The following is a 13,939-nucleotide window of genomic DNA, read 5'->3' on the forward strand; positions in this document are numbered from 1 at the left end:
GCCAGCCAGGCAAGGTGGTCGTGGGGAGGATCTTTCATGGCTAAGGGAAGCGTGTGTGAGAACCCAGCACAAGGGAGAAGCTCTTGAGCTCAGGTGGATGGAAGCATTGAGTGAGGAGTCCTGGGAGGTGAGCTTGTGGAGGTGGACAGGGCTGGGCATGGGGCCTGGTGGCACAGAAACAACTATGGATCACACTCTCCCTGTGAATGGCACTCAGGGACTGTGGAGACCCAGGGGGAGCGACCAGGGGGCAATGACACCTGAGGACAACAGATCCTGTACTCTGGTGGGCATCCAGAGTCCACAGAGTGACCCCAGAAATAGCCTGCCTCCCTCCTCAGGCTGTCAGGGTATCTCCTCCAGGGGCTGTGGCAAAGACCTGCAGGACGCCCCTGTGGTGGGGTGGGACAGGGGTTTTGCCAGACTCTGGCCTGCAGTCTGCCATCTGTTCCTCCCCACTCTTTGCTCCCCCTGCCAGGCCACCTCCTCCCCTCCCTTCCTGTCCATGAACCTGACCTAGGATGTCAGGGACCAAGGGCAGGTCCACCATCTGCTGGGAGCCCTACAATCCCTGTCCTATCTCTGGGTCTCGGCTGTGATTTGTCCCCTGTCCTGGGCAGCCCTGACTGGCTTGGCCCTCCAGTGGCATGTGTCTCTGGCTGGCTGCCCTCCAAAATCTTTTTGGTGCTATCTTCTGGATGCCTGCTGTCCTCCTCCTCCGCTGGTCCCCATGGTCCCTCACAGGTACTCTGAAGGAGCTCACAGACAACCAGACCCCCGTCCCTCAGATGAAAAGGGGCTTAATGCCCTCCACTGGTTTCCCACAGTTTAGAGAAAGGTACTGACCACCTGGATGGCAAGAAATGAAGGACATCCCTCACCCTTCACCTAGTGCTCCCTACCCAGTGAATGTTCTTTGGTGGGTGATTATACGTGAGTGAATGAATGAATGGTTATGTGTGTGATGCATTTGGAAACATGACGGAGGCTTCATTCTTTCCCAAGTGGACAGAACCCTGGCCGGGAAGTCTGTTGGGAAGCCCGGTCTGATGTCCTCATCTGGTCCCTGGCCAATGCCACCGCCTAGACCCCTCTGGTCTCTGTCCTTCCCACAGAAAGACACATACCTGTGAGGATCCCAGAGAGGAGGTGTGGGGAGCAGGGCTGCTCAGAGGCCCAGAGAGATCTGGACATTTCCATATTTACATTAAAAAATAAAGAAACGCCAAAACCGGGTTTCAGAAACTGTAGTGTATTTTAAATGTTTACATTTAACAAATGAACACTGTTAACACACACACACAAATATAATCGTGCCATTCACAGGGTAATTACAGTGTTTATAAAAGAAAAACCTTGGTTCATGGCAGGCTCCAGGCAGTGTGGTCCAGAAAGGGGACCCAAGTTTGGAATTGGATGATGGACGGCTTTAAGGAAAATGTGCCTGTCTCATTTGGAGAGAGCGAAAAAGTGAAACCTTAGGGCCCTTTGGGCGTGTGCGGTCCAGCTACCCATTCTGTCCGGCCTCTCATGATGAGTCCTGATGTTGGAAGGTCCCCCTGACTCATAGCAGTGGCCCCAGGCCCGCTGTCCTCATGCCTACACTGGCTTGAAGAGCCAGAGCTCCTCCCCCTGCTGCAGGGCCGCCAGGGGCCGAGGACAGAGAGGCTCTGTCAGGCCGTGACCACGGGGGCCAGGCCCTTGGCCAGTCAGGAGCAGCACAGGCCTCAGGGTAGGAGCTGGGGCTCCCCCCCTGACCGGGGGGGTGGCAGAAGACAGGTGGGGGGACCCCGGCAGCCGGGACAGTTCGGAGGTTGGCCTGGCCCGTCGCGAACCCTGGGTTTCCCCATGGTTCCTGTGGGTGCTGTTGGCCGCGGGGCCTCTCATTGTGTCAGCATGACAGAGGGTTGGTCCAGGAAGCAGGTTCAGAGACTGTCCTTCATCATTTTTTTTAGAAAGAATTGTGTTTAACAATAAGGAAGTGGTGAGATCAAGTGGAAACAGCCTCCGTTCTCCCCCTTACCAGCTCGGCCTCCTTGACGAGTTACATCATTTCCTCTGGGTCAGTTGCCTGTTTTGTAAATGGTCGCAGCACTGTACTCGGGCTCCTGAGAAGACTGAGCGCAGGCGTGCATTTGGCCGGATGGTACTACACCGTCCTGACAGACCACACCTCCACACGTCAGTTCGTGGCCATCAGTGTTGTTTCTACTTTGGGACTATTACGAATAATGCTGTGAAGGCTCGTGTACAGGTTTTTGTGTGGACATAGGTTTTCCGTTCTCTTGGGTACACACCCACCAGTGGAATTGCTGGGCCATCGAACAGCCAGACTGTTGTCCACAGTGGCTGCGCCATGTTCCATTTTCCCTAGCAGCGTCTGGGGATTCCAGTTCCTCCACATCCTCGCCAGCACCTATTATCTGACTTTTCGATGAAAGCTGTCCTCGTGGGTACGACGTGGCATCTCCTTGTGGTTCTGATTTGCATTTTCCTAATGACTAATGACGTTCAAGTATCTTTCATGTTCTTCTGAGCCATTTGTCTTTCTTGGAGAAATGTCTACTCAGCTCCTTTGCCTGTTCATAAATTAGGTTGTCTTTTTGCTACTGAGTTGCAAATGGTCTAGAAACAAGCCCCTTATCAGATCTATGATTTGCATGTATCTTCTCCCATTTCTGTGGGTTGTATTTTCACTTTCCTAATAATGTCCTTTGAAGCACACATTTTGTAAATTTTGATGAAGTCCAGTGCACCTGTTGTTTTGTCCTGCTTGCTGTGCTTTCAGTTGTTTTTCTTGATTTAATATTTTGAATATAGAAACACTTACCTGATGCTCCAGTGCAAAGGTATGCTCATCTCAAAAATGAATAAACGTTAAGAAAAAAATTTTTTAAAAAGTATGCTCAGATCAGCCTCACGTCCATTTCCCCCACCATCAGTAGCCATTAAAATGAATTTCCAGGGGCGCCTGGGTGGCGCAGTCGGTTAAGCGTCCGACTTCAGCCAGGTCACGATCTCGCGGTCCGTGAGTTCGAGCCCCGCGTCGGGCTCTGGGCTGATGGCTCAGAGCCTGGAGCCTGTTTCCGATTCTGTGTCTCCCTCTCTCTCTGCCCCTCCCCGTTCATGCTCTGTCTCTCTCTGTCCCAAAAATAAATAAAAGTTTAAAAAAAAAAATGAATTTCCAGTTTATCATTTGTGTTTTTATTTTTTGCAAAAATAAAAGAATATAAAACTGTTCATATTTCCTCTTCCATCTCTTCCCCCATTTGTCTTTCTCTCGCTAAGTAAATCCTGGAAATGGCACCCTACTGTTCGTTGAACCTTCTCGCCCTGTTTCGGGGCCACAGTGGTCCCTGATGGGGGGAGGGGCACATGCAGCGAATGAAAGGCTCAGCTAGCTGGTTCCCCACTGAGGGTCACTTGGGTTGTTTCCAGTCTTTGCCTGTAACAATCCATGGGGCAACAAATCATGTCCTTGTGTGTTTGTGGAGGTGTATCTTTAGGACAGACTCCTAACAGTAAGCCCGCTGGGTCAAACTTTGAGACAGGTAGTTCTGTTGGATACTCCACAGGGGCCTTGCCGTTTATGTCCCACCAGCATTGAAGGGGAGTGCCGTTTTCCCACAGATTCGCAGAATGTAATGCCAAGCTTTGGGATTTTTGCCCATCGGATAGGTGAGAAAACGTTCTGTGTAGTTTAAAAAAAAAAAAAAGGTCAACTTTATTAAGGTGTATAATTTGTGTACAATAAAGTACATCCATTTAAAGTGCATGGTTCGGTGAGTTCTGACAGGCCATCTACTTTCTGTCTCCATAAATTAGTTTGGCCACATCGAGAATTTTAGATACATGGGTCCATATGGTATATATGGATCTTTTGTGCCAGGCTTCTTTGACTCCACATAATGACTCTGAGATGCATACGCGTCGCTTGCGTGCATTTGTAGTTTGTTCCTTTGAGGGTGAGTAGTACCCACTGTATGGATGTACCTCTGTTTGTTTCTCTCTTTGCCTGGCAAGAGTCATCTGGGTTGATTCCAGTTGTGCTGTGAACATACTTGCAGCAGTCTTTTTGGGGACACGTGTTCTCGTGCCTTTGGGGTACATAGGAGTGGAGTGGCTGCATCGTGTGGATGTTTCACTGTACAAGTCACCAGACCTTGCTCCCAAGTGGTTTTGCCAGTTTCTGCCCCTGCCCGTAGCTGTGCGAGACTTCCTGTTGCTCCACAGCCTGACACAATTTTGTTGTTACCGGCCTAGTTTCATTTTGGCGGTTCTAGAAGGTACAGTGTGGTGCCTCTTTCTGGTTTGCATTTCCCTGAGGACTAAGGATGCTGAGCACCTCTTCAGGTTCTTACTGGCCATTATATTTCCTTCATTGTGAAGTGTCTATTCACATCTTTTGCCCATAAGAACAAAACAAAAAAAAACAGGTTATCTGTCTACTATTGAGCAGTAGGAGTTCTTTATATATTCTGGTTACAAGTCCTTTTTATATACACTATGGATATTTTTCTTTCTAGTGGAATAAAGATGAGAAGTTTTGATTTTTGTGAAGACTCAATATTCTTTCTGGTTAGCATTTTTTTATCCTAAGAAATTTTAGCATTTCTCTTATTCTGAGCAGTTGAACCCCTTTTCTTATGTTTAAAGGCTATTTTCCATTTTTTCTGTGACCTGCCAATATCCTTGGTTTGTTTAAGAAAGAATCAATTTAGGGGCGCCTGGGTGGCCCAGTCAGTTAAGCATCGACTTGGGTTCAGGTCATGATCTTGCGGTTCGTGGGTTCGAGCCCTGCCTCAGGTTCTGTGCTGACATCTCAGAGCCTGGAGCCTGCTTCAATATCTATATGTCCCTCTCTTTCTGACCCTCCCCCACTCTCGCTCTGTCTCTCTCAAAAATGAATAATAAAAACATTTTTTAAAAAGGGGCGCCTGGGTGGCTCAGTCGGGCCAACTTCAGCTCAGGTCATGATCTCAAGGTTCATGGGTTCGAGGTCCCACATAGAGCTTTGTGCTGAGAGCTCAGAGCCCAGAGCCTGCTTCGGATTCTGTGTCTCCCGCTCTTTCTGCTCCTCCCCCACTCAAGCTCTCTCTCAAAAATGAATAAACGGGGGCGCCTGGGTGGCGCAGTCGGTTAAGCGTCCGACTTCAGCCAGGTCACGATCTCGCGGTCCGTGAGTTTGAGCCCCGCGTCAGGCTCTGGGCTGATGGCTCAGAGCCTGGAGCCTGTTTCCGATTCTGTGTCTCCCTCTCTCTCTGCCCCTCCCCCATTCATGCTCTGTCTCTCTCTGTCCCAAAAATAAATAAACGTTGAAAAAAAAAAAAAAAAGAATAAACGTTAAAAAAAATAAATAAATAAGTTTATTGGTCTTTCTCATCTTGATTACTTTTATTTTTTTTTTTAATGTTTTGTTTATTTTTGAGACAAGAGAGCATGAGCAGGGGAGGGGCAGAGAGAGAGGGAGACACAGAATCTGAAGCAGGCTCCAGGCTCTCAGCTGTCAGTACAGAGCCTGACGTGAGGATTGAACCCACAGACCACAAGATCATGACCCGAGCTGAAGTCAGTCACTTAACCAACCAAGCCACCCAGGCGTCCCTTCTCTTCTTGATTTTAAGAGCTATCTGTATTTTAGGGAGATTAGCCCTTTATGCAGTGTTTTCTCCCACTTGGTTGTCTTTTCAACTTTGCATATAGTGATTTTTCTATTTATAATTGCACACGTGTGTTTTCACATAATCCAGTGTATCTGTTTTATCGCTTAAAGATTTTAAGCTATAGGCTCCCCACTCCCAGGTTATAAAGGAGCTTACCCACATGTACCTCTAGTATTTGTATGATTTTGCTGTTGTACACTTAGACCTGTCCCATTTGGAGTAGATTCTGGTATACAATGAGACATGGAATCAGTTTTATCTTTTTTTTAAGTTTATATATTTTGAGGTGGGGGCAGGGGGAGAGGCAGAGAGAGAATCCTAAGCAGGCTCCACACCGTCAGTGCAGAATCATGAGATCATGACCTGAGCCGCAACCAAGAGTCAGATGCTTAACCGACTGAGTCACCCAGGCGCCCCAGTTTTATCTTTTTGCAAATGACTGTCTGGTTGTCCCCATATCCTCTATTAAAAAGTCCATCTTTTGGTAGTGATTTGAGATCATATTCCCCAGACCTTTATCATTAAGATACTAAATTTCCATATGTACTTGGACATACTGTTTTGTTGTTTCTGGACTCATTTTGTTCCATTGGCCCATCTGTCTGTTCCCATGGTGATGTAACCTTCTCTAAATTGGAGACTTTATGACATGTTTGAACATACAGAACCTCCTCCTTGCTTGTCTTTGCCAAGGTTTTCCTAGATACTCTTGCTTATTTGTTTTTCCTCATAAGCCTTAGAACCAGCTTGTCTAGCTCCAGAAAAGATACTTGTTGATTTTTTAAAATTGAAAGTGTGGTAAATCTATGAATTTGGGTGAAGTTGACATGTTTATTGCTGTTGAATCGCCCTGTGCACAAACAAGGAACATTTCCCCCATTCGTTTCAGTTTCCTTTCCATAAGACTCTCGGGAGGACCCCTGCAGGACTGTGTGAGAGGGCTTTCTCAATGTGGATGTCAGACATTTCGTGTAGATTCATTCCGAGTTGGATCCCTTGCATCGCTTATAATGGGCTCTTCTCTCTCACTCTTTGCCAACTGGACAGTGTTTGCATATATGGAGGCTAGAATTTGTTGTTGGTAATTTTATACCTTGCCCTCTTACTGAACACTTTATTGTCTTTATTCATATTAGCTTTTATTTTCTTGGGTTTTCTAGGTGTACTTGAATATCATCTGCAAAAAGGAGATCATTTATCTCTTCCTTAGAGTATGTGTATTTTTATTTTTTTATGTTTATTTTGAGACAGAGAGACATGGAGAGAGAGAATCCCAAGCTCTGTGCTGACAGTGCAGAGCCCAACACGGGGCTCGAACCCACAAACCATATCGTGACCTGAGCTGAAATCAAGAGTCGGGAGCTTAACCGACTGAGCCACCCAGGCGCCCCTGAATGTTGTTAAAGCTTTGCATTATATACTGCCAGATCTCTTCTGTTAAAAAATATGGTACCAATTTATGTTCCTTCTGGAAGTGTTTTGCCACTCCCTTGCCAGCACTGAGTATCAACACATTTTAAATCTTTGCCAGTTTAATACAACCTTCATTCATCCTGAAGAGGACATCCACAGGGCCCCTTCTACACCAGGTGCTGTGAGGGAGGCTGAGGACACAACGGGGAACAGACTGATCCCGGCGCCCCCACTCTCAAGTCCTTATTCTAGAGTGAGAGGACGCTGTCGTTTGTTTTTTCCTCCCCAGCTTTACCGAGCAGTGACTGACACAAATTGTATAAATTTAGGTTTTACAAAGTGGTGATTTCATATACATTATGAAATGATTGCCACTATTAAGTTAACTACCGTAGCCATCACCTCACATGGTTATTGTGGTGTGTGTGTGTGTGTGTGTGGAGAACACTTAAGATCTATTCCCTCGGCCAGTTTCAAGTAGATAGTATTTTTCGCTGTAGTTGCCGTGCTCTGTATGCGGGACCTCCAGAACCTACTCCTCTTATAACGCAAAGTTTGTACCCTTTGCCCCACATCTCATTTCCCCCCAGCCCCTGGCAACCAACCTTCTGCTCTCTGGTTCTCTGAGTTCAGATTTTTTGGATTCCACCCAGAAGTGAGATCGTAATGGGTTGTGGAGCCTTAAGTTTCTAGAAGCTTACAGTTAAGCTTTCCTGAGCCCAGAGGATGGGAAAAGGACTGGCTACCCTAGTGGAGAAACCCTCTTCAGGCCCAGGGAACTCCTGGAAAATCCCCCAGCAGTTATGTAAAACCCATTACCCCCGCCCCCCCTCTGGGGAGTCCTGGCATCATAAGCCCTCTGGACGCCTCACTTGATGCCCTGCACCACCTGGGTGCTCCAGGAGCCAGGGCCAGAGCCTGCACCTCTCCTGCCCCTCCCCCCCACGGTGTGCAAAGGCAGGGCTGGGTGCTGAGGACCCTTCCCCATAGCTGAGATGCAACCAAATGGGTGATAAAGTGGATGGAAGCTCCCTGGAGCTCCTGCTTTCCCGTAAAGCCCTACCCTGGGCCTGGCCCCCCAGTATCCTATGAGAAACCCCATCTATTCACAGAGGGCACTGCCTGTTGACACAGACCTCCCAGGCCCTGGTTAGCATCCCTCCCACCTCTGGCAGGCTACAGCCCACAGGCCACGGCCCCTTCCTCTGTGCAGCCTGCCCTGGGCAGCCCCGGTTGTTCACATACTTCTTCCCACACGCCTGTGCTCCCAGCTCCACACCTTGCTGTCTGTGTAATCCAGGGCAAGCCGTCTTACCTCCCTGAATGTGTTTCCATCCACACCTCCCAGGCTATTGTGAGGAGTGGAGGAGGGAGTATTTGCACCAGGTCTGTGCAGCTGTAGCACAGGAAGGGGCTCCACAAACATGTTTATTGAATGACTGAGTGAAAAGAATGGATGAACCTCACCAGCGAATCCTCTGGTGGCTGGTTTCCCAGTCAGGGGGTCTGAACCAGAGGATTATCACAAACGTGGGCTCCTAAGTGCACCCTTGGTTCGAGATGCAGCCACCCCCGGCCCCCACCACCACCAAATCCCATCGAGGGCCCAGGCCCCAGAGTCTATTTCAAGTCGTACTGTGGATCTGCTGGGTGGGGAGCTGGACCCAGAGAAAGGCAGGGCCTGCCTGGCCTCATTCAGGTGGCCGGACCCCATACCGAGCTTCTCCCCACCCGTCCCTGCTCCTGCCGGCATCCGGATCTTGGCTTGCACATCCCATCTTGGTATCTCAGGACAGTAGGATGTATGTAGAAAGGGGGATGGGTGTGAGAGGCACAGCCACCACCAGCGCTCGGCCCAGGCAACTGGGACCTCAGGATAAAGGAAATTTCCTTCTCTCCGTATTTATTTTCCACATCCTTGACTTTGAAAGCCAAGCTGGTGTTGATATTTACCTTGGCCGGGCCTCCCCATCTCCCTGGGCCAGCCTCGTGTAAACATGATGTTCCTTCTCAGCTCTGCTAGGGTTGAGGTGGCCTTTTGCAACCAATTCTAGGAATTTTGAAAGTCTGGAGGCATAAGTTCAGGGACCAGCCCCCCCAGGGATCCCAGGGTGTGAGGAGCCCTGGGGGGGCCTCAGTGCTGGCCTCGGGCTCCCTCCCAGGAATTCCTGCAGATAGCTGCAGCAAAATAGCCAGACCTCTGGGGGACAGCTAGACGGGCCTCCAGGCCTGCTCCCTCGTCTCACAGCAGCACGGCTGAGGAAGCCTCACTGTCCCCATGAAGGTTGGCTCCAGAAGTTTGGGGTTCACCAGAGACACACAAGGAGGGACAGAGGGAGGATCTGGCTGTCTCCCCTGGGGCTGGTGGGCAGAGAGCTTACTCGCAAGGGACAGACAGCTCGTCAGTGCTTGTCTACGTGTGCCATCTGTAGTGTATTTGGCACCTGGACCGCAGCTGACATGCCGCCCGAGAGTGGGAACCTGCCACGGTGGGAAGTGTGTGCGCAGGCAGGCTGGGCCCCCTCAGAGCAAGCGCACGAGCCAGAGATCCTGAGCTCAGTGAGGGCAGACAGTGCACAGCGAGGCGGTTGGAGAGGATGATTTGGGATGGTGGTCCGTGCTGCAGAAACGAGGCAGCGGGGCCGGTCGGGGCAGGGATGGCTGCTGTGCGGTGGACGGTGGAGGTGAGGGGTGTTCACGCTCCCCGTTCAAATCTCAGCACCCCCGCCCCCAGGCTAGCCACTGGTTCACTCACTCAGCAGTGAGGCCTCAGGTAAATGACCTCCCTTCTCTGGGATTTGCTCTTACTATACAAGAAATAGGGTGTCTGTCCTTAGTGCCAAGGGTGTCTTGAGGCACGCAGTGAGTCATCTGCAGGTGGGAGCCATCATTCTTCTTGTCATCACCCAGCGCAGGTTTGAGCCCACATCAGCAGGCACCACCGGCCGGCTGAACACTGAACGTTTCCCCTTCTCTACACAGATCTGGGACATGAGCGACGACGAGACGGTCTGATGCGGCCCACCCTCGTGTGGCTGGCTTCTCCCTGGCTGCCTGTGGAGGACTTCTCTGTTGCCTGAATGCGACTGCCACTTCCAGGATAGGTGACTTTGGGCCCTGCGCCCCTCCCATCCTTCTGGTCCCCTCCTCTGCATACCTTGAGGACCAGGGCCCCCTCTCCACTGCCCAGGAGCTTCTGGGGTTCTCCATTTCTCCTGATTCATGATCCCGCCAGTTCTGAGCTAAATAATAACCTTGGCTTTGGCATTGCCACTGATCTTGGACTTGGTTCCCTCCACGAGTTCTTTTTTCTTCTTCTTCTTCTGGTCAAGTGTTTGATAGTGAAAACTCCCAGGATCCTTCCTACCTTGGCCCCGGCCGGGGCAGCAATGAGGACAGGGAAGAAGTCAGCCCTACACACAGCCAATGGGGAAATGAGAAACCAGCTCCTTCCGGCAGCCACTGTGGGGGCAGCACCAGGGTCCCTGGGCCACGATGCAAACCCAAGAGGGGCCTATGGGCACCAGCGAGGGCTGATGTGCCTATGAGCTCTGTCAGCCTGGTCTGCTGGAGAGGGAGGGCAGGAGAGCTGACCTCCATGTGGAACAGAAGGGCCCACACTCGTCTCAGTGAACCCAGACCTCCACTATGGACAGACGGCGACCCAGACGGCTCCTCCGCCGCTTGGCCTGTCCTCATGTGTGGGCAGAGCATCTGTCCATCCCTCCTCAGGGGAGGAAAGAAGTTGCCACTGCTGCCTGGGCAGGTGCCCCTCCTGCCTCGGAGAGGAGGCCTCGGCACCCAAGCCCACTCTCCTGCAGCCAAGTGAGGGGGACGCCTGCCCCACCCAGGGGTGCCCTCTACTGTCTCAGGCCCAGGACCCAGGCTAGAGTGGAGTCTGAGGCTGGCTCTTACAAGAGTGGGGATTCTGCAGGCCAGGTTGTCAGCGGTGTTCCGGCCCGTGTGGGATCTGTTGGTGCAGGGCCACTGAGCCCTCCCCGGGGCCCGCGGGTCACACACACAGCCTGTGGTTTAAGAGCACTTTATTATTGTTCTTAAGGCTACTTTTAAGTACAAAAAAAAAGATGGCCTGCCAAACCTTTTTTTTTTCTTCCAGGAAAACAGGCCACAGAGAATGGTATATTACAGATTTACAAACATGGAGAGAACGGTCAGAACTCACTGCAACGGCGTGGCTCTGTGAAGAACTCACTGTGCTCCTCCCGAGGCCAGGGAGTGTGTCCTTTCCCAGTGAAATGTTTGGTTTTCTGCTTCCCCACTTGCCGGTGCCCCTCCAGGGTACCGCCTATCCCAGATAGGCCAGCGCCCCAGGGCCGTTCCTCCCAAAGCAATGGCCTCGCTTGGGGACAGACTAGATGGCTGTCCCAGGAGCCTGCTCTTCACAGAGCCCACCGGCAGTGGGGTTGTTTTCCTGTGAACGCTCAGTAGCCTGTAGCAATAACAAACTAGTGGCTATTAAGGCAGATGCAGTGTTCTCATAGAATAACTGTGTTCCTGCACTTTTACAGACAAATCTACGACAAAAAAAAAAAAAAAAAGATCAACTTTTTTTTCCAAACCAAAAAAAAAATGATTACAATAGGAAAGGGGAAAATTAAATAGCTACATATCATTAACAAATTAATTGTTCTTCAAAAAATACCTACAAATTTCTCTGTACATTCTTTACGCACAGCGTAATGATGGTCTTAAAGTTACCTATATAAAAAAAGTGTTCTCACTGATTTCTTCCTACAGAAAATATAGGGGCCTGAACGCGAAAGCCTGGAAGCCCAGTAAGTGGGAGTGAAATGTGTGCAGGGGCAAGAGGAGAAGGGCTTTTCTTTCGCCTTTTGAAAGACCTGCGGCCACCCTGTGACCACAGCAAGAGCCAATCCGCTGACCTTTTTTTCCCAGTGACCATTTTCAAAATTAACCAGCTAACTTGTATTTTTCTTACACTGAAAACCAGCCTGGAGGGCTCCCGAGAGTCCATGGTGCCTCACGGGGGGGAGGGGAGGCGGTCACGCCTGTGTCACCAGGGCAGGTGTCTTCTTAAGCCCTCTGGTGAGGCTGGAATGTCGCACGGTGGAGGGGTGGGGGGATAGAAATGTACGTTTAACACAAAAAAGAGGAGCAGCTGTTCAACATCCACAGCTGTGTCCGTCATGCTTTCTTCTTTGCCTAATTTCTAGTTAGTAGCTATTACTATAGCAAACAATAATAAATGCAGTAATAACTGTATAAAGTCAGAGGAATGTATACTGCCTTGGCCCCAGCGTACGAGGAAGCACACAAAATACCATATCACAGATTGTCAGTAATCTGCTGTTCAGCCAAAAGGGTTGAAAGGGAACAGTTTCTGCATGGAGGGAAGTTGGAAGACACAAATCCCAACTCCCCTGGGCACTAGTAATAAGCAGACAGGGATGCAAAAAATAAATGTCAGCCGGCAGCAAAAACTCCAGCATCCTGCACCGCGGCTGACCAACGACTCGACTGCCCGTCTCCAGGGCCGGGCGGCCCCGCGCTGCTCAGGAGTAGTGTGACGACCAAACACAAATCTCAGAGTACAACTGTACCAGCAGTAAGTATATCTAGGACTGTAACTGACAAAAATAAACTAATTCTGAAAAGAAGCTAGTAAGTATTAAGGTTCTTGTTTATCTATACAATTAATAGAAACCAGCTATTTTTCTCCATTAAAACATGCATCACGTTGAAAGCACTATAGAATCGTCCAACCTCAGCTCTAGTCTAACAAACTGCAGTGTTTAGGAAAGGTAAAAATGCCCGTGATTGGTAGAGTCTGCAGTCCAGTTGCGAGCACCTGAAATCTAGAGAGAAAGACCTATAACCTGTATGAGACTTCCCCTTCCAAAGCTGTTTTGTCTAAATTAAAACAAAACAAAAAAAAAAAACAAAAAAAAACACAAATGGTCAGAAATGTCATCCTTAAACCCTTTGTTTTTCAGCAGTTTGCCCTCAGAGTACTAGCATCTCACATAAAGTTGTCAGGCAGGCAACTTTAGCCCTCCTCCAATAGTGCAAATCAGACGCGACAGTTCTCTGTTCTCTTCAAGTAGACGCGCGCGCACGCACGCGCGGGCCGGACCAAACACGCAATGGAAGCTAAGCCACACACACCCTGGTCTCGAGAAGCAAATAAAAAGCACAAAGCATTTGAGTCACCAACGTCATGGCCTGTGACTGAGAAAGCGTGCGCCGTGGAGTCCTGGCCCCCGTCAGGGCAGCGGACCTGCGTCAGAGGTCTCTTTGGTAACTGAGGCAGGAAGGTAGGACGCTACATCGGATGCTCCACGTGCAGCTCCTGCTCTCGTGTCGGAGGGCCCCCAGGTACGAATACCAAGCAAGTACAAAACAGAACAAAAATCCCAACGACATGGTTTTTGCGAATAAACCATCCCTTCCCTACCCTTCCCCCTACCCCACCCCCCCACAAATTTTTTTTTTTTTCTGTGTTTTAAGCACTGACTGTTCAAAGCTCAGGCAAACCATGCAGATTGACATCTTGTTCAAGGGTGGTGTGCTCCCTTCACGAGACCACGGAGGGAGAGTGACTGTGGCTGACCATGTGCGCCGAGGGGCTGGAGGGCTGGCCCCTGCGCGAGGCTGACTCGGGGCTGCTGGATGCGCCGTCCTTGGCCGCCTTGATCTGAAGCCACGTATCACCCAGGGCTTTGGCAAAGTGGTCGTCCACGGAGCCCGTGATGGACACCGAGTTGGGCGCCGGCTCGGGCTCCTTGTAGTTCTTGCCCAGGCTCCTGCGGAAGTGCTCCTCCACCACAGGGTCACAGGTGGTGGTGGCTGTTGGGGGGTAGGACAGCAGTCGGTCAGGGCTC

At 50.2% G+C, this 13,939-nt stretch overlaps 2 protein-coding genes across 11 annotated transcripts in view; one reads left to right on the forward strand and one right to left on the reverse strand.

The window, feature by feature from the left end:
* Window positions 1–10,181, forward strand: part of ATG7 (autophagy related 7) — a 247,225-nt gene extending 237,044 nt beyond the window's left edge. For all 3 annotated transcript variants that reach the window (XM_045493810.1, XM_045493811.1, XM_045493813.1), the window contains exon 19: window positions 10,059–10,181. In XM_045493810.1, coding sequence (XP_045349766.1) covers window positions 10,059–10,091 — 33 coding nt within the window. In that variant the 3' untranslated portion in view covers window positions 10,092–10,181. The remainder of the gene's footprint in view (window positions 1–10,058) is intronic.
* Window positions 10,182–11,102: 921 nt separating this feature from the next.
* The window catches only part of VGLL4 (vestigial like family member 4), a 168,514-nt gene continuing 165,677 nt past the window's right edge, over window positions 11,103–13,939 (reverse strand). For all 8 annotated transcript variants that reach the window (XM_045493819.1, XM_045493816.1, XM_045493817.1 and 5 more), the window contains one exon: window positions 11,103–13,904. In XM_045493819.1, the coding sequence (XP_045349775.1) occupies window positions 13,633–13,904 (272 nt within the window). In that variant the 3' untranslated portion in view covers window positions 11,103–13,632. The remainder of the gene's footprint in view (window positions 13,905–13,939) is intronic.

The sequence above is a fragment of the Leopardus geoffroyi genome, chromosome A2 (assembly GCF_018350155.1).
Source record: "Leopardus geoffroyi isolate Oge1 chromosome A2, O.geoffroyi_Oge1_pat1.0, whole genome shotgun sequence".
NCBI classification, from domain to species: domain Eukaryota; kingdom Metazoa; phylum Chordata; class Mammalia; order Carnivora; family Felidae; genus Leopardus; species Leopardus geoffroyi.